General features: G+C 41.0%; 1 protein-coding gene across 1 annotated transcript in view; it reads left to right on the forward strand.

The window, feature by feature from the left end:
• The window catches only part of VKORC1L1 (vitamin K epoxide reductase complex subunit 1L1), a 98,439-nt gene that overhangs the window by 56,792 nt on the left and 20,597 nt on the right, over positions 1 to 21,050 (forward strand). The window contains exon 2 of the mRNA XM_078679463.1: positions 8,291 to 8,400. Coding sequence (XP_078535589.1) covers positions 8,291 to 8,400 — 110 coding nt within the window. The remainder of the gene's footprint in view (positions 1 to 8,290; positions 8,401 to 21,050) is intronic.

Raw genomic sequence — 21,050 nt, forward strand, 5'->3', positions numbered from 1 at the left:
GCAGGGGATGTCTGGACGGAACCTTAGAACCCACTTCCATTAGGTACCCTCAAGGGTTGCACTAACTAGGCACTGCCTCTGTACCCCTTAGTCCGTGTACCCCTTAATGGCCTCTTTGCCAGCATCTCTAATAAAACAAGCCAGGCGCAGAGGCAAAATATTCTCATCGTTTGTGAGAGGCCATGGCCCCATGCAAACAAGAGAAGGCCTTCTTGAGATCTGTGTTAGACTCCTAGCAGTTGAAGAGTATGCTGCCCTTTCTATAATACCAAACTGCCTCAAGGGAGCTAAAGCAACAGCACACAGGTCACACCCTTGTGGCACGTTCTGTACTATGGCCCCAGGTGTTTCTTTATATGGTTCACATGCTTTATATCCAGAGCATTAATGTTCCTAGCATTATTTTCTGTGGTAACTTTCCTCCACGTCAAAAAAACAGAATCAAGGCAATGCATAAGTTTGAAAATGGGTGTAGGTCCAGAAAAAACGTAACGATAAAAGTTAAGTTGCAAAGAAATAATGTAAACGGGCTCTGTACAACAAAATGTTGATTAGCGAAAATGTGACTACTCAGTGCTTTTTTAAATTTATTTTTTAAAGAATGAAGAATTGTTATACGGTACCCACTACAAAATGTAGGACTGCGTATTAGGACACCAGGACTCCTAGTGCGGCATCTGAATCCATCTACACCATCAGATTGTCTTAATTCCTAGTTAGATCACAGTGCCTCACCCAAACCCCTAACCATTCTGGAGTAGCAGGTGATTTTGGCAACCTCGAACATGACGCTGATTCCCAATGGAATCGTGGAAACAGATCTCACCCCTTTTGTTGTTTACTCATGCATGCCCTAGGTAAACCTAAAGATACAATGGACATTTTTAATACATTTATTGAAATAGTTGTATTCTTGGATAGAGAGAATGTGCCGTGATTATTTGGCAGATAAAAAAAAGCAATGTAATCAGTTTTTTTTTTACATAGTGAAAAGAATGAACAGTCCAATCATGGCAGTCTCATTTTTGTATATCTATATATACCAACCTAGCCCTACCCCTACTCAGAGAGCATAGTTTGTGTACCCTCTACCTGATCTTGGGTTAACTTGAAACCCCTTACCTGGATGACATGGTCTGGAGTTGGATTGGCATACCTTCTCTGCAGGATCAGGATGGATTAGCAGCATTAGCAAACTGCAGGTCGAATACGGCATTCGCTTCAGGACCGTTGTGGCTAGAGTGCCTCCTCTCACCGTAAAGGGACAGCGCACGGTTTAATACAATCCAACTATGTTAGAGGTCCATTTCTGATGTATTGATGTGTCTAGATTTTAGAAGCAATCTGAGATATCTTTAACTGTTCCTTTGCCTTGACCGAGGTGTACTGATTATATTGCATTAAAGGCTTTCTAAAATCAAGCAGCATGTACAGCGTTTCTTAGAATAATATTGTATAAAAAAAATTATGTAGCTAAAACGAAGTCTGCTAAAATATGTAAAATATAAAACTAAAAAAGAGAACCAAAGTAGATTCAAGGTGGCCTCAATACAGGAGCAAGCAAGAGTGTGTTTGTCTTTTGTGCAGCAAAGCAGTCAGAGTAGGACATTACACAAGATTGCCAGATCTCAGTTTCTCAGGTAATCCAATAATTCTCGCAATTCTACTGCTTTCGAAAGTGTTGCTTGATTATTTTGTTTCCATCAGCAGGAATGGGTTTTACTGAATCTAATATGCAGTGGTTGATTTGTGACCAGTTGATTTAGCTCTAATTTGAGAACTAAATGTAAGAATTGATATGTAGGGTGTGTGCGTGTGTGTGTGTGTGTGTGTGTATATATATATATATATATATATATATATATATATATATATATATATATATATATGTATATGGTTTCTTTTCCAGATTATTTTGCTGCTACAAGGCCTATCCACTCTTTCATACATTCTACAAAGAAATTATTCTTTTCCTATATTCATCTGCTCCCTGGTTGATAGATACAGCTGGTTGTTGAGGAAGATTTGCATTTATCCGGAAGTGTCTTATTTTTTTTATACTCTCTGGTAATCAATAAAGGTTGTGATTGTTCATCTAGTCCCTCTTTTTGATGTCTGGGTTTACTTTTCCTAGTTGAGGCATGACAATTTTACCTCCTAACCTGTAGAGGAAGCATCTTGAGATCACTAGTTGTATACTTGATGCTACTGTGTCCATTGCTCTTAGTTTCTCTTGATAGCCAAAAGGTTGAAGAGCTTGAATAGCTTCAGACTTATACCTGAGCTAGCAGATTGTCAAATAGAGGGTCTTTTGTTTGTTTTATTGGCAGCATGAAGTCACTATGCTTTATTTAGACTGCCATTAAGTGCAGTTTCCAGATCTTTAGTAGGTGGTGGTGAGGGAGATGGCTCTCCATTAATTTAAAATCTGTCCATTATTTCAGGCTTTGCATTGAGGGTGAAATAATACTGCCACTTTTGCCTGCTTCTTGGTCAGGTGTAGTACTAAAGTTGTGTGAAGGAAGGGCTGGTGATCTTTCAGCTTTCCTTTTCTGCTTGTTCAATACCCAGCCCAGATCTGGGTTGGCTAACCCTCTATTTCTTTGTGTTAGGTGTATTTGCCCGCCTGAATAACTGATAAGAGGAGTATAAGCAGTAGTTGATTGGGCGCAATTTCAGTTATCTTCCATATTTAGCTATGCGGCAACAGTTAACATGTTTGATAAATACTCTACTGTAGAGAACTAATATTTTTTCAAAATTGATTTATTAAAAGAAGTTAGTTCAAAACCATTCTTTCCCTATACAGAGGCCAAATGGTTCCTCCACTCTATTAGTTGTTCTTTATAGCAGTACCTAGCCAAGTGATTGGAGAAGAGAGGAGTATTTAATAATGCCTTCAGCCCATGCTCGCTGAGCTATAACATTAATAATTGTTTGTTACTTAAAGAATATATTGGTCACTATTGTGTTTATTTTTGCTCAAAATATCTGCTACTGACACTTGTGAAGCTAGGCTGTAATAAGAGGAGACATCATGTTTTGGTGTGAAGAACAAGTAGAATTTACTAGCAAAGCTGGTACAATATAAATGAAAGAATGCATCCCAAAACTGAGTATTTGCACCTTATTAGAAATTCGAAAGTCAGTCGGTGGAGATTTATTTTTCTTTGGGTACTGTGCTCGCATATGTCCTATCCACAAGTTAATTCAACATAATCTACCCCATATTCCTGCTTACACACCCTCCGCGCATGTTTTGTGTATGTCGTAAGGGTTCTCTGCCCACAGTTGGTACTTTTGGTTGGTGTTTATGGTCCTCTGTTGGATGAGGCAGTTTTTCAGCAACATTCCAAACAGTATGTCCTGCCAGCGTCCCCAAACCACCTCGGCCATTTGAGTCCCATGATAAGCTGTGCAGCTCAAGATGTGGCACTAGTTGAACTGTGGCTCTTTTCCTATTTCTGTTCTGCCTTTTCCTTCCAGGAAATCCATTCCACTCAGTCATTGGTGCTTTAGTCATGGCGCTCAGACGCTGCTGCAAAAGCTGTCTGATGTCAAAACTGAGGGCATCCCCTGCCACAACTGTAGAGTAGGTTTCCGCCTGACCATGTGCATAAGATATCTCGTATTTTGTATCGAGACTCCACAGATGTATATATTCAGTTCATTTTTAAAACTTCCTAACCGGTCTGAGAGTAGTAAAGCTACCATCCTTTTTCTTCAGCAGCCATTTCCCCATAATTTAATATGGAGAGGATTGATGATTGTAAAGATATATTTGTGATGTGCTTTATGTATCTCAGCAGGAGTGCTTAGCAGTGTGCCCTTTCTCTGTGTTGTGAGATGCAGAAATACTTCATTTTGCATTGTAAACAGTGGTGGATTTTCTTCTGTTTGATGGCATAGTGGCATGTTATGGAGCTCTTGCTATAACCCCTAGCAAGACATATAGGTTCCTGAAGCTGAACCTAAATAGACCTCATAATATCACAGAACAGGCAAAGTACACATCTTATCTTTGCAGTGAATTGTCTTGTAGTAATCCCAAGCCCACCCATTCAAGGTCCTTCTCCAGGTTCCTTCCTAGTACATCAGAGTTCCCAGTATAGCTGCCACAGGAAGCAGCATGCCTTAAACCATTCATGAATATATGGAATACATCCTTATCAGTCCTATGACACCTAAGCATTTTGGAGTTGCACGTATCTCCTTTTCCACAGTCTAATTCTGCTATTGTAAATGTAGTTTGAGTTACTAGAATGTAACTTCCTGACCGTAACTCTTTGTGGCGATATCCGCATTCTAGACGTGGAATTTCAGATTTCTAGACTAAACATATTGATTAAAATCTTTGCCTGTGAAAAAGAAGAGAAGTCCATACATGACACAACACTGTGTTGTATGAGTAATTTGCTTTTCGAATTGATAGCAAGAGAGGCATGCTCTTTGTGGCCGTGCAGAGGTAACAGTGTGGCTGTACCGTCCAGTAGAAGACTGCAAGTGTTGCGCCTGGCATTCGGAGGTAAATTCTATTGTCCTGATCTAGCCAAGACATGAGAAATGGAAAGTTAAACACGCTTCGATAACTTGTAGATGTTGGAGCTCGGAGTTAAGACTCTTGTTGAAAACCCTTAGGTTTTTCTTTGACTGCACATGGAGTAGATAGAACCCAATTCAGAAGCAAGCGAGATCATCTTACAACAGTGGTTCTTAACCTGCAGTACGCAGACCACTGAGGGTCCTTGTCCCCTTCAATGTCTGGGTGGCCATGCATGTTTAGAAGATGAAATAACATTAGCTCATTTATATAAGTAAAGAAGCAAAACCGATCTTACCCCTTTTGTTGTTTACTCATGCATGCCCTAGGTAAACCTAAAGATACGATGGACTGTAAAGTAAAGTGTAAAGTGGCCTGTAAATGTGAAGCAATTTGACATTGGAACCTAAAAGTTGTTATCCTTAGCTTGATTTGTGGGAGCAGCGCAAGTACAGGAAACAGAATATAGTATGAAAAATTGGAGGCCTCCATTGACGCACCGACAAAAAGAAAGCATGCATTGGAAGCAAAAAAAGACAATGAGGTTAGAATCTAGCATATGGCTTAATCTTTTTGAATTAAAAGTCTAACCTTCCCATTAAATTTCGAATTTCTTTTATATTTATAACTTAAAATATGTAATCATTTCTGTATTTGTTTGGTGTATACTTGTTTTTGTATTTTTATGTATTGTTCGGAGCTTCAAGTTGTAGAGATTGCTAGGTTTACAGTAATGGTTCCCCTGATGCAAGTAATGAATGAATCATTGGAGGTCCATAGAAGTTAAGAGGTTAAGATCCACTGCCTTACACCATGCCAATAAAGGTTGCCCACCAGAAAAGGCATTCACTTAATTTCCTTTGGTGCCATTTGAAGTGACTGTATCAAACAGATATTCTGTAAAGTTTGTATAGGGCTTGAGTCTACTGAAGACAGGAGTTGTGTGTCCTCTGTAGGTTCTAACTTTATGCATTAACAATTCTAATCCGCGGCAGAAGATAAATGTTGAAAAATAACAGATACTTGACAGACCCTTTTGGGACCCCTTTGTAATATCAATGAAGGACACTGGCATACTTCCTGACCTCTGCTTGCTTCCTACAGATGAGAACAAATGTCCCTGTGCCTTTGTTTCACTCTTGCATTAAGAGTTCAATGAAATAAAAAGCCTGTCTTATTTGTACCTTGAGGTGGATAAGAAAGTTAACATTGTTTTTTAGCTACATATCTCCCAACACTACTAGTGGCTCAATGTTGGTACAACTGCCTGTGGTTTCTAGACCAGTCTCTTGAGTCCTAACACATAGTGTCAGTATGCTTCTAGTCCCTGTCGTCAAGTTTATCATCCCAGTATAATGTGCAACACGTGTAAGTGGGCTTCTAGGTTGAATGAGAGGGTGGTGGTGGTTCAGGTAGTAATTCCTAGGAATCCTTTCGTCCAAATCTTCAGTCGAATTGGAGGATGGCTTTTCATGGTGCTTGGGTTAAAAGTTTGAATATTCGGAGCTGGGTTGAAACTATGTCATCACGGGGCATTAATCGCTTATTAGGGGGCAGCAAGTTGTGATATTGTCATTGAATTTACAGAGTATTCTGTGTCCTGCTTTGTGAGCTAGGATGAAAACCTTTTCAGTAATGTGGCATGTGTCCAAATAGTAAGGAAAGCTTTCTGTTTGACTTTTGTTTGGACACATAAATTGCCAAGCAAAATCATTTAATTGACTACGGGTTGTATGGTTGTAAACATATAGTTAATTTGATCTAGGCATGTGATGTATTTGCCCAGGAAGCTAATTGTCTTTGGGGTGCTGGACCTGCATTATGTTCCAAGTGTTCAAATAGTAGTTGCATTGAGTTAGTTTCATTTAAATGTCTTTGTTAGCTTTGTAACTTATAAATGAAATGTCTGTCCATCTGTTGTGCTTCCTGTTCTTTTATCGGACTGTAGTCTTTTTCAATTGTTATAGTGAACTTGTTTGTGACATTCTGAAATAATTTTCGTTAATGTAATTAAATGAACGTTGAGTTTCCTTCTGTGGTCCGCGTCAGAGTAAAGTAAGGTTTTCTAGGCTGAAGATCTTGTTTGGTTAAGACTTTCTCTCCAATAGATCAATATTACTTAGAAACTATAACCATTGCTGTAATTTCCATTAACGCTGGTTGTGAGAGGTGTAAGGTGGCTGGGTTTGTCAGGTTAGTGCAGATGCAGAAGGGCTTGATGGATTCCAAAACGCACAACTTCCAGATAATGCTAGACTTACACACCGATATGCCTGGGCAGATTGAGGCTACATTTCAGATTTGTTTTTTATTTATTATTTTCCCGTGTTAGTTAAGTTAGTTAGATTGTACCCACTTCTGGTTACTTTTGCGTCGTGGACGTATTTCATCATGTCCTTATACATTGCCCTATTCTCCAAAGCAGACTTCCTATGACTCTGGTGGTGGTCTCAGTTGCCGTAGTCTTATCATGAATATAATTTTGCTTAGGAGAATGTCCTGTTTCTGCAACATTTGTGCAACGAAGCTCTTTCACTTGTGCTATTTTTTCAAATTTGTGTTTACAGGTAGATTATAATGGACAGGCAGGTAAGGCCTTCAGCAGCATACTGTCTTAAATGTCATGTCTGAGTTTACTATCCAGAGTACAAGATGAGCTTTAGCCATTCCTAGTGTGACTTCCTGAGACGTTAAGCTCCTTCACCTGGCTACCAGAACTGGTCAGGGGCTCCTGATACTGAGTAGTTTAACATGTTTAACTTATACCTTGTTTCTCATTGTTTTAAAAGTTCTTGTTTTGATTTAAGAAAAATAATATTTACAGCTACATAATGGCAAAAGTATCAACCTTTTCAATTGTGTTTGCAATATAGTTTCAAGCACGGAGAGATATTCATTAGAAAAACACAGGGAACTGCCAAAATACAGGTTTACATTTCCGAACACTATTGTTGGAATGAAAACGAGAGCAATTTCATATATGAAATAAAAGCAAAGACTGCTGAATGACAGAAGAAAAGAAACACAATTTGTGGATACATGCTTGATCAGCATAGGGCTTTTATTACATAGTGCCAGGTGCTTTTGGCATCTTCTATAAGACAAATGTGTTCTTACCCATTACATAGGCTGCCAGCGTGATTCTGCACTGGTGGGGTTGCAGACGGCACGGGAGGTTTGTGAAGGCGAGGGGCTTTACAGTTTGATGCCAGAATATAGGCTTTGAGCATCAGCAGTCTTAGATTTTAGTGGCAGGAGTTGGCTTGTCATAGCTTGAGGTATTTGACTATACCATTGCAAAAGAAGTTGGCTTTTTTATTGGTCCCAAGTTACTCAAATGTTTAATCGCTGAGAGCAGAGATTTTTGAGTTCTTGAAGAGTGGGTTTTGAAAGACAAATTTGCGGAAGCAGTGTAGCCATGCATAGAAATGCACAAAATCTGGACTAATGTAGAGTCTTGTTGGGGTAAACCAGTAAAATAGCTCAGCAAGTAAATTACATGCCGCTCTTACCTGTGTGACCTGGAGTTCATAAGTTAGACTCCTTGTTGGATAGACTCCATTTCTTGTCCTCTCAAACATTATAGTAAATCTTAAAGGGAACTGTGATTTGTCACGTGAAAAAGAATGAATTTATCTTTAACCATGCCCTTTCCCTATGAGAGCAGGCACTAGTAAAGATGTGACAAATGAGGTACAGTTGTACATGTGTCTTCAAATTAAATGACTGTGTATATCTGTTCTCTTGCAGATGGGGCCGAGGATTTGGGTTAATTGGTTCCATCTTTGGACAAGACAGTATACTGAATCAGCCAAATGGTGTCTTCTGTCTTATATTTTATATACTACAGATGTTGCTGGGTAAGTACAGTATGATGTTGGAGTCCTCATGTAGGACCTTTATTTTTGATTCATGTCACCCTGTTTAGAATGAGATTGTCGAAGAGGAAAACATTCAAGTTTCCGTACAGAACGTTCAGACCTCTTTCAGTCTGTTTACCTGTGCAGGGTCTTCATATCCTCTTTGTACTGAACATTGCCACCGCTGTCCTTTTTATTTTTAGGTCTGGCCAAAGACTGTGCTGCAGATGATTGTGCTGATTACGTAATGTGTTATTAGGTACATGTGTGAAAACAGCATGCCAAGTTCTTTTGCCAGTTCACATTCGTTTTTTGATTTATTGTTTAAGTTTTGAAGTCCATGATGTTTGGGCCATTCATTGCGATCCAGTTGTATTCCATACCTTAAGCGCCGTTGATTCTTCCTCCTTCCTCATCTCTTTTTCCTTAGTATTTTCAGCCATTGTCTTAAAACCTTGTCAATTGCATTTTGGGTCTGTTCACAGGGCTGTTCAGGTGTTGCTGTTTTTCTGTTTGCTGTTTCGGTTTGTCTTTCCACTTTTATTTGAATGTATGATGGACTGTTTTTTTCCGGTCTACGAGTGGCCTGAAGCAGTCCACCAGTGGCTCAGTAGCACAGGTGTCTACTTACCTGTTTGGATAAAACTGTTGAAAAGCTGGATCCAGCTTTCCAGTAGTTATAGACAAAAGGTAAGTGGACATCAAAATAATCTGAGCAGTGCCTAGTCATAGCATGGGTTATGTATCATCAGTGTAAGAATGAAATACAAGTTTGAATGCTGTGACGAAATCTGTCAAAAGCATGTAAATGTGGAATTCCCCTTGTCTAACCATCTAATGGTGATGGATAAGTAACAATTAGCGCTCCGTCCATCATCTACTTGTTTTTGCTTTGTTTGCCCTAAGTTAGCAGGGTATGCACAGACGTGTGCCACTCGGTCACTTTGCCACTGGATTCAAGCTAGCCTGATTAGGGGTGTTACCCCGAAACCGGTCCCAGGATGCTGGTTTCCGGTCCAGGGAAGACCTGGCTGGGCAGTTCGGGCTGGACTGTTCCCATGAGGCACAGGGCCAAGACTGATTTGCTTATAGCTGGGTCTGAAATGGGGTGGCGAAATTGAGCTAAAGAATGAGGATGGATTCAACTCAGGTCTGTGTCTGGCATGAGTGTCTGAAAAGTTTCAGCGCTCCGTCAATCATCTCCTTGTGTTTGCTAAGTAAGAATTAGTCCACTATTTTGAAAGCCACGGAGATGCAGTTTAATTCAAAATCCATATCTCTCCCTCATCTACTATATTTACCATATCCAATAGGGCCATTTTAGTTCCATTTTTGTAACAAATCCCTGAATGATTGGTCCAGGATCTCTTCATGTGACAATGTAGTTATCTGGTAAATACTAGAATATCTTGCTGGTGATGACCCATGTAAGAGACTAATGTTTCTATAGGGCTAAAGAATAAATGGGGTATTTATGTTTTATATTTATTTTGAAGAGTTGTGATGTAAACTTGGTTGAAAGATTGAATCGCTATGCTTTCTACTAGAGATTGTTTTCAGAAAAGTCTGGAAGTTAAAAGAAAAGCCACACATGACCAGCCTTGTAGGTCTGGTCAGCTCCTCTTAGATTGATTGTTTTTTAAAAAATTTACTTGATCTTTGTCAGTGAGTTGGAAATGAAATAGACAATGCAGTTGCTTCAAGGCTGAGCTGGTGTATACATTTGCCAAAATCCCATCTTTGGCCAAATCAAATACCAAAGTTTCTGATGTTGTAACCTTGGATACAATTGGTGAAAGTGGTGTATTCTACTCAGGAAAAGATTAGTCAATTCTGAAGAGTATTGTTATTTAGGCATTGGCTATACACAACAAGGAAGTTAATGAGCCTCTTTGGCATGATGGCAATACACATTGCTCTATTCTCCAAAGCAAGCTTCATATGAAATGTGTGCCGGAGTGCTCTGGTGTAATATCCAGAATGTCATGAAAGGAAAGGCCTTTTCGGACTTCCTCTAGCAATGCCTATTATTATGCATGTTCACAGGGAGTAACTATCAGTCCAAGGCAGGCGACCGTTTTAGATTAGTAGCCTTTGCAGCTTTCCAGACGTAGCTTTAGGGCAAAGTTGTTCTTATTCAAACAGATATGGTGAAGCCAGAAATAAGGAGGGAAACACTTTCTAGAGCCAATCATGGTGCCAGAGATATAGCATTGGACTCAATGGAGTCTCAGACATTGTCTGTTAGAACATGTTTCAGGGTCTAAAGCGATTTGGCTAACACATTATGCAGGTTATCACCTACAGTTTAAAGATTGGGGAGATGAACACAATCTGAAAATAATGCACACCAGACAATCTGTTTATAGAAAGTAAACATCCAAAATGATTTGCTACCAGGCATTCTCAACCCCACGTAAAACGTCTGTATGGATCAGTCTGGAATATTTGTGTAGACTTTCCCCAATTGCCCTTTCTACCATATATGATAAGAAAAATGCACCATTAATAATGCCTATAGTGGGCCCCTTGTGAGAGCGACAGTTGAGGTTCTCCAGTAACATTAAAAAGTGTGTGAGACATTACAGAATACTACCACCATAGCACCACCACCTCCGCTCACAGCATAGGAGATATGACCCAACTCAGTTTGGCGATATTTTTGCTGAGGTCATAGTTTGAATGTGCAAAAGTGTAACAACACATACATGTTGGGCTTTCTTTCTTCACCGATTTGTAGACATTTGTGACTCATTCATTACAAACTCTAGATGTAAGAAGGGCAATCCTGTATTAAAATGATAACGCACAGCGCTTAACATGACTACCCATCAATTTGTTGAGATTGCCCAACAACTATTTAAGCGGGCCTCGTAAGATAGTCAGTGCATTGCATTCACACTTGCAATGCACACTGTAATTGCATCTGTTGTGTTTAGACCCTATTTTACGTGTAAGAGAAAGGCCATATTATTCAGTTAGGAAAAAGCCAATCTGACTTTTTTGGTAACCTACCCCTTGTTGATATATGCGGATCAGCAACGTGGTTCTCCATGCATATATTTTGCAAAATAGTACTGTGTGTATATTCAAGCTCGAAGAGACTATTGAGTTAGACAATATTGAAGACTTTTTTTCTTTCTTCTGCATGCCCACGACAACTTTAGAAGAGGAAACGTATTCCTTCAAAGTCACACCATGTGAGTCTTCAGTACAGTATGTTTGCCAAGTGGAAAGTTACAAGTAGCCATTGTTTTGCAGCTTGTTTCTGTAGAAGGTTATGTGACTGACACCAACATTGGAGGTGAAAGATAAGAATATCCAATAACATTAAATGCACGTCTTCATGAGCACACAGATCGATAGCATGATGGAAAATAAATATTCTTAAAGTGAAGTCTGCCCTGATGCATTGAAGCCACATGGCTGACCTAGGGATCAGTCTTGAAGCAGAAATCGATTTAGTGGCAAAAACAACTTATTGATTTCAGACCCTCTACAAGATGGCAGGATTATGACACAGGGTGTAAATTAACAGCAGAAATAAATTGCAAACCTATGGTTACAGGTAAGTAATGTTTACCAATAATTTACTCTGGCCTAGATGGAAGTAGTTTCCCATCCATTGAAATATGGAGGGGTAGCTTCCCTACGGATGTTAACTATGATGGAACACAGAACTATGATGGTTAGAATATTTGTCAGGTTGCATGCTAATATTCCACTAGATGCTGTTCTTTTTTTATTGCTGCAATGAATCCTTTTCACCCTGGGTTCTGCTGCCTCCCTCCTATAACATCTGATTTTCCAGAGGTTATTCATTGAGCCACACCGATTTTTTTTCTATTTGTACTTCTATACTCCATATAGGTCTTTTAGGGATTAAACTTGAGTGTTTGCTTTTTCCTAATTTTGTTGCCCGCTGATATCCTCATGTGGTACGTCATGTGGAAGATCTTGACATCACGCAGGCAAATAGTAAAATTGCGAGTAGGCTATTTGTAATAGGTTTCTTAATCAAACTGGTAAAATAGAAATTCACCATGGTCAAAATGAGATTGTTGGGTTCAGCAGAATATATGGCTTTTAATTTTTTTGCTGGTCGTTCTTAGGATACTGCACATATTAAAAGATCAACACTGGGCTTATGTGTATTTTTTAACCTTGGATGGATGACATTCGCAGCATCCATTGCTCAAGCAATGTTTTCGTTATAACCCATCTCACCAAGTGACACACCTGCAACTCATGCTGCCTTTGTAAGAGCCCATCAACAAACTGCTATTTATCCCTCAAGTGACTTAAGAGTAAAGACTGCAATATTTGCAGAAATAATTTTAACTGGTGCATTCTGGGTTCTTTTTCCTTGGATGGGTTGATGTTGCCTAAAGATAGTAATTCTGGAACAATGGTGTCTCTACTGGAGCTTTTTCGCAAGATAGTTCTTGCCATCTGAGCTTAGTCCCAGAGATTTGGGGTTAACTACCATATTTTTCCTGGGCCATTCTCAGTCTGCAAATGTTTAACAAGTTAATTAGGAAGGAACAGTTATTATGATCTTCCTTCTAATGACCCATCAAGACTATGCTATAGAAAGATGCTTGCACTCTCGTTACCATTGGGAAATACAGTCACAAATGGTGCCTCTGATTCGTGAATCGTGATGTTAGAGCACCCTAGAACACCAAATCTGCACGTGTGTGCTTTGCTTAGGAACACATCTCAGAAGAATGAGAGCCGCCTTCACAATTAGATCAATAATTTATTATATGAATAGTGAGACTGCATCAACAGTGCATTTCTGTTGTTAGTGCTTAAAAAAAAACAACCTTCAGATAACTTCCAAAGTTTATGCAGTTCTCTCACAACTACCGGTTGTCATCCTTGGTACATTTTCTGAGAATTAGGATGTTTGTACTCTGCAAAGGATATTTGAGGTGCACTAAACGATCTTACCCCAAGAAAAACATAGGACAGTTATTTCTAAAGTTGATATGAGTTAATAAACATAATCCAAACCAAATTGAAAATTATAAGATCGTCATCAAGTTAATTGTAATCATTCCCAGGTGAACTAATGTGGTAACTGAAATATTGCAGGAAACCTAGGTTGATGAAACTTTTTACTCATCAGTTTTCCCCACATTCTTACCCCCTACTTCCTGTTTTAGACCATTCCCCTCTTCCTTCAGCCCCATTTTAAGTCTCCCATACCTTATAGCCACAGGACTTCTCTCATTTTTTTTCTGTCTGATCTCACATTTGTAGGTCCTACTTGAATCCTGGAAGAAAGACTGCAGCAGCCTCTTTTTTAATATACCCTTCTCTTTTTGCATATTAAGTATTGGATCATACCTTCCCCTTTATCACATAACTATACTGCCCACAACCTCTCCTCTGGATTCGAATTCGGTACCTGGTGTGCACACTCATTTTATGAGTGTAATCAACTGTTTGTCAATTGTCAATGATTAGGTCATTCATCGAAATAATTGTTTCCTCCAAAATCTTCATATTCACCAAGTTGATATTCCGTGAAGACCGCAATGTGTTGCAGGACACATCAGAAGACCCTTTAAATAAATGAAGTTCAGAATGTAGCATATTGATTTGTCATTTCTGTAATATCACTAGTAAATAGGTATGCCATCTTTCAGGGCTGATTATGTAAGCCACACACTATTAGGATACATTTAAGAGTATGGGTTTCATAATCCACATGCTAACTGAGTTATGACAGTTTCCTTAAGGTGGTGTAATTCATTGCAGATTTTAATGATGATTTGGTTTACTCCTAAGTAGTTCTTTTAATATAAAGAAAAACGTGTTCATAAATGCGCTATGAAAATAGATAACATTGTTGTCACCCTCCAGTTTAATTACCCTACAACTTCACAGCCGGAATATTCCACATTTTGCATTTTTCATTTTAGAATCAAGGGTTGCATTCCAAAACAGTTATTTCCAATCAACTATTTAACATTCTGATGTCCCTGTTCCTTGGTTTCAACTGTAAGTAAACCGCATGTGTAATGGTGCTGTTAAACTGATAATTAACCGCATCCTGATTAACTCTGGTTTGTGACTCTTCAAAATGGGAGACGTCTGTTAAAACTACTCTCTGAGGACAACAGTAGCATGTTTTAAAATGTAATATCAGTACTTTCAACTATTACTGTGTTCTTGCATTCATGTTTGTGTGTGGGTTTGTAGTGTTTTGTTTTAGAAAGTGAGTATAATAATAATACATAAGTGCATTAAATGTGATCTGCTCAAGGATACCAGGGAATACACCTTGATGGAAGTCCCAATTCGATTCATAGAACCAATTACTTATTTTTTTTAACAATGCATATACTCAGTTGATTAAAACCAGAGTCCAGCCTTATACCTTTTCTGTGAAACCTTCAGTTGAAGGCCCATCTATCAAATTAAAAGGTTTAATCTACCCATGTCTTTCCCCTGAGGCGGAAGCCGGGGGTGCTGTGCTTTGCTATTTTAATATTGCACTCTGCACTTTGAATACAGAATTTTACTGTGTTGGTTGTTTGATTTAAAAAAATCACTGCACGTGTTTATAACGTTTTAAAATACTATAATACTTGTACTGTGTATGATTGTTGATTAATAACTCCTGCACGGGTCACTGCCCCCTTGAACCGACTCCCAGAGCGCATTTTCACTCCGTGGCGCCTGGAGAGAAGGGTTCGGCCATCTTGGCTGAGGGAGGGGTAGCGCTGCAGATGCTGGACGCTTCCTGCCCTCCTCACACCGGATATAAGGAGATGCACTATCGTCCGCGCCGGGTCCGGGCCCAGGGCCATGACCCCTGCTCGTACATTTACGTACAAACGCAGTGCTTTACTGGAGCTCCGCCCAACCTACGCCCCCCCGTTGTAAAAAATTTGATTTATCGCATATTCCGATGGAGGCTAACACAAAATACTCTCACTGTGACACCATAATCTCTTTTCACAACTGTACTACCCCATCTAAAGTACTAAAAAATGTCAGTGAGCAGATCGTTGTTATGCCCCTCATCAATGCGCGATCCTTGAGCAAACATTGCCAAGAGATAGCGGACCTCCTCACCGATTACAACTTAGATGCCCTCTATATTACAGAAACATGGACGGATGAGGCAGCCGCCCCCGACCTCGTTACGGCAGTTCCACCTGGCTATAACGCCTACCGGCAGGATAGGGCCAGAAAGAAAGGCGGAGGGTTGGCCATTATAGTAAGAGACCAATTTGAGGTCCGCATCTCACCTATTCCTGCCACATCATGTGAAGCAATACATTTTAACATAAAATTCACACCTCTTTAACTTTAAGGGAGTGCTTCTTTATCGACCTCCTGGGACTAGAGCAGCTTTTCTCACCAATTTAAGTACAATTACAGAATCAATAGCTACTGATGAGTCCACCACAGTTATGGGCGATTTTTAATTTTTATTTAGAACAAGAAAATGATAGGGATACCATCACCCTCACATCAGACCTAGAAATAATGGGCCTAAGACAATTGGTCATAGCTCCTACCCACCAGGCAGGACACACGCTGGATGGTATGTTTTCCAACGTAGATGGTCTACATGTAACCGAAATTCTCCCCATGACCTGGACAGATCATTCAGCCATATTAAGTAGCTTGACTATTAAAGGATCATTGAGGAAGATGGTCTCGTACCCGAAGCCAAGCACGTTTAAAGCATGGAAGGACATAAATTATAATGATCTAAATATACTTTTGAACAACACTAGTCCGGACCTATCTAACAATCCTAGCATCGCGACTCACCAATTCCATGAATGGCTGGGCGATGCAACGACTCAGCTGGCACCTACCAAATCCCACTCAAGAAACAGGAGCACGCCGACTGCTCAGTGGTACACAGAGGAGTTAAAAACCCCAAAACAACTAACAAGGAATAGGGAAAGGCACTGGCGTAGAACTTATGATAGCGAAAACAAGAATAAATATAAAGAAGCTCTCGCCACCTACAAAATAATAACGGCAGCAAAAAAACACTTTTTTTCGCTACATATAGAAAAAGCGAAAAATTCTAGCAAGCAACTGTACAACATTGCCAAAACCCTATCCGGTAACCCACCGGACCTAAATCCGCCCCCGTCACAACTATTATGCGACGCTTTGTCCGAGTTTTTCTTCTCGAAGGTAAACAACATATATCAAGCTTTTACCTTAGAACCTAACATCAGTAGTGCTTCCACTCCCCCGACCATCCTGAGAAACACCATGACCAGTTTTAAAAACCTAACCACTGATCAAACAAAGGCCATAGTGAGATCCATCAAATCAGGATCAGCCCTGGACCCCTGTCCTACTTCTGTGCTCGCCATGTTATCAGATACAATTATTCCAATTATTACTCATGTCTGCAACACGATACTGAGCTCTGGGACCTATCCTGACTCTTTAAAAAACACGCTGATCAAACCTCTGCTCAAAAAGCCAAATCTAGATAGGGAGGAATTGAAAAATTACCGGCCTATAGCAAGTCTCCCTTTTCTAGCTAAAGTGACGGAAAAGGCCATGAATCAGCAGCTATCGGAATATATAGAAAGAAATAACTTGCTTGATGACACTCAGTTTGGTTTCCGTAAAAACCATGGTACGGAAACCGCTCTCATCAAAGCAGCGGATGATATTAGAATCATCCGCGACCAAGGAGGAACAGCACTGCTGGTACTCCTGGATCTCTCGGCAGCCTTCGACACGGTCGACCACAAGATCTTGGTCGACCGTGTCGAAAAGATGGGTATTCAGCTCACTGCGAGAGACCTGCTTGCTTCCTTCCTGGCCAACAGAACTCAGGCGGTCACATTAGGACCATTCCAATCGGCCAATTTGTCATTACCGTGTGGGGTTCCTCAAGGCTCATCCCTAAGTCCGACACTATTTAATATATATGTGTCGGACCTTGCTAGTGTCATCAAAGCACACGGGATGAACCTAACCTCATACGCAGATGACACGCAATTGGTGTTGGCCATCAAGGGTGATGGGCAGGAGGTAGCAGAACGGTTCCAAAATGGAATGATTGCTATTGGTGAGTGGATGGCGAGAAACTGCCTGAAGCTCAATTCCGATAAAACGGAGGTGGTTATCTTTGGTACTCTCTCGCCAGCCTGGTCTGCAACTTGGTGGCCATCAGTTTTTGGCACCCCACCTTGCCCTACTTCTAAGATCAGAAACCTAGGAGTCACCTTTGATGACCAGCTCAATTTTATGGCACATGCAAATAAGGTAGCGGCCTCTGCCCATTTTAAACTTAGAATGATAAGAAAAATCATTCCTTTTCTGCCGGACACGGCCGCCAAGACCTTGGTTACTTCATTGGTTTTAACATCATTAGACTATTGTAACGGACTCTTTCTTAATGCACAAACCAGAGTCACATTAAAGCTGCAGACTATACAGAACGCGGCTGCACGCCTGTTGTCTAAAATGCCTAAATTCGCGCCCATCTCAGACACCTTGAGGACCTACCATTGGTTGACCATCCAAAACAGGATAAAGTTTAAATCACTATGCACAGTTTATAAAGTGTTGCAGGATCAAGGGCCTCGCTTCCTCAAAGACCAACTAATACCTTATAACCCGGTCAGAAAGCTCCGATCCACATCACTTAATCAATTAGTGGTCCCACGCACCAGAACAGTCTCTTGGGGCGACCGCCGCTTTTTAGTTGCGGCTCCTAAAATCTGGAATACTCTGCCCCACCACATAAAGACCAGCCCTTCACTCCTACAGTTCCGAAAAAGACTGAAGACGTGGTTATTCAACCAATAACACAGCACACCATTTCGCATGAGCTTCACCACTGGGGAGGGACATTACTGTAGTCTAGCGCCGAGACGCCTACGGGTATTCGTTCGCGCTCTATAAATGTCAGTAAATAAATAAATATTTTGAATGTATAATTTGTGCTTGCCGCAATGTGAAAATTGTGCTTGCCGCAATGTGAAAATTATGAAGACCCTTTGTCTAAGGGTACCTTGCAAATTGAAACATAATAGAACAGTTCTAAAGTAAACCTACCTGCAGTGGTGGGGAAGCCGTGAGGGGAACGGCCAAGCGATTCCTTCACTCGTCCAGCCGTGAGGAAAACGGTAAACGCGCCGCTCTTACAGGGAGGCTCCTGGACATTTCGGGCACTGGGAACTACATCACCCAGCAGCCCCGGGACCTGGCGCGCTCGTGACGCTCCCGCTGCGCCTGGAGGCGCTTCAAGAACGCGGAACACCTCCCGCGTGGGTGGGTGCCGGGCGAAGCCCGGGCAAAGGGCGGGCCCTCTGTGGCCCTCAGAGGCCAGAGGAGGTCGGGTCAGGTCATTCCTCTTGGCTGGTCTCTAGGGACCAAAGACTTGAACTAAGGTATGCCTAACTAGAGACCAACCATTCAGAGTTTACCAGCGAATGTTCCTGTTTATTGTTTCCGTAGCCCCTTAGTCTTCCTTAGTCTTTGTAGATATCCATTGGCCTCACACAAGGTGTGTGTAGTTGGGCCATTAGCTTGTCGCATCATGACCTCTAAAGGATCAGCCAAACAATCTGCTTCGCAAGGAGGGTCACTTAAGGGAACACTTGACCTTTATTTAACTAGGGTAACATCGGCTTTTGAGTCAATAGAACATAGCCTCCCTAAAGACACCATAGGTAGCAAACGATCCCCTCCAATCCTCATTGACTCGCCAAACTCTTTACTACGGAAGGAATTAAACTCTATTTGCAAAACCAGGTATATCCCCATTGAACAGGGAATTGAACAATCCAGTCTCACAACATGCCCCATGGGTATTGGAAGCCCTCAGATTAGGAATTCGCATCAACCTAATAAAAGTCCACCAGACATCCCAGTTGTAACAGACAAAATTACCACTCAGGGGTTAGTACATCCTTATGTTCCCACCCACAGCATAAAACGTAAAAGCATGAAATATAAGGGGAAACCATCGAAATACCGAAAAACAACCTTAAACCCCTCTTTGGTTACCGCCACCACCACCCCCGAGACACCTAAAGTGGGTCAAATACTGGAAACCCCTATATCCCTTTTACCATCTATTTTGTTGGCCCACTTTGAAGATTTGGTAAAAATCCTATTATCCCCGCTTATCGAAAGGTTAGAGAGAATTGGGGAAAAGCTCTCAACAATAGACAACAATACCAAGCCAACTAAGTCAAACAAGCAATCTCAGAGAATTGCTGCCTCAAAAATCTCTTGACACGACTGCACACAGCATAATTGCCCAGAATAAACCCTTTTGATCCTGTACTATGAGTGATTAAAAATAAGGAGGTAGCCAATGAACTGACAATGGCACATAGTTCTGTTCACAGAGCTGGGCGGTCGAAAGTAGGTAAATGTTCTGTTGGGCTAGCCGGGAGTAATAGATCCATAAATTTACCTCCAGATGCAGCACCCTACGTATGTGTCCTCTCGGGAGTGCCCGTGCTTGCCACCGGGAAGATTGAAGGTCACCAGGACCTCAAAAACAAAGTCCAGTTTTGGTTGACAAAAAATAGACCACTTCCATCCAACATCAACGGCGCAATCCTAAATGTCAGAAGGGTGGGGTGGATAGGCTCCCGTCCTAAGAACATAGCGGGAGACCTAGTCATTGTCAACTTTCGGGACAACCTGGTTGTCCCTTATCTGCAAAGCTGAGAGCCACAAATAGAAGACGGGCCTATATCAACACTTGAACTGAGCGATTTCTACCCAAGAACTGCATACTCGCCAAGCACTAGATGGAGCGTAGAGGGATACCACCGGGAGAGTAGGAGGGGTCGTGAACCAACTAGATATCAGCAGTTACCTCCCTATAACTACTAGAACCTACCCCTTGGCCCAGATATGTACTCTGATAGAACTAGGATCTGGATGAGGCTTTGAAGCGCTTTCTGCCTGGCAGCATGCTGCTACGGAACCCAAGGTTAGTGTCAGTCAATCCACTTCATTCGATTATTTAAAATCATAAAAGTACAGAACACAGTATACAATAAACACTATCATATTAACAATAAATACACATGAGCGATATTACAAAGAGATAAAAACAACAACGTCATTAATGTAATTCATCAGGATTAAAACATAATATATCAAATGAATAAAATGTCCTTAAAATATTAGGTCAATGGTTAGTCCAGTGTTATTGGTTGGTTACTGTTATTTATTGGGATTAGTCTTGTGCACTCAAGCAAACCATACAGTCATTTACACCCTTCAGTGAAGTCATTCCAGTTCTATATGGTAAAGTTCAAGTTCAAGCATTTGTAAAGCGCACTAGTCACCCAGAGGGTCTCAAGGCGCTGGGGGAAGGGGATTAATTATTTGTCGAATAGCCATGTTTTGAGTTCTTTTCTGAAGGAGATGTGGTTCTGGTTAAGGCGGAGGTGGGTGGGGAGTGAGTTCCAGGATCTTGGCAGCCAGGAAGGAGAAGGATCTGCCACCCATGGTTGATTTCCGGATGCGCGGGACTGCGGCGAGGGCTTGATTGGACGATCTTAGTTGGCGGGTGGGTTTGTAGAAGGACAATCGAGTGTTGAGGCATTCGGGACCCAGATTGTAGAGGGCCTTGTGTGCGTGGGTGAGAAGGCGGAAAGTAATTCTTTTGTTGA

The sequence above is a fragment of the Lissotriton helveticus genome, chromosome 3_1 (genome assembly GCF_964261635.1).
Source record: "Lissotriton helveticus chromosome 3_1, aLisHel1.1, whole genome shotgun sequence".
NCBI classification, from domain to species: domain Eukaryota; kingdom Metazoa; phylum Chordata; class Amphibia; order Caudata; family Salamandridae; genus Lissotriton; species Lissotriton helveticus.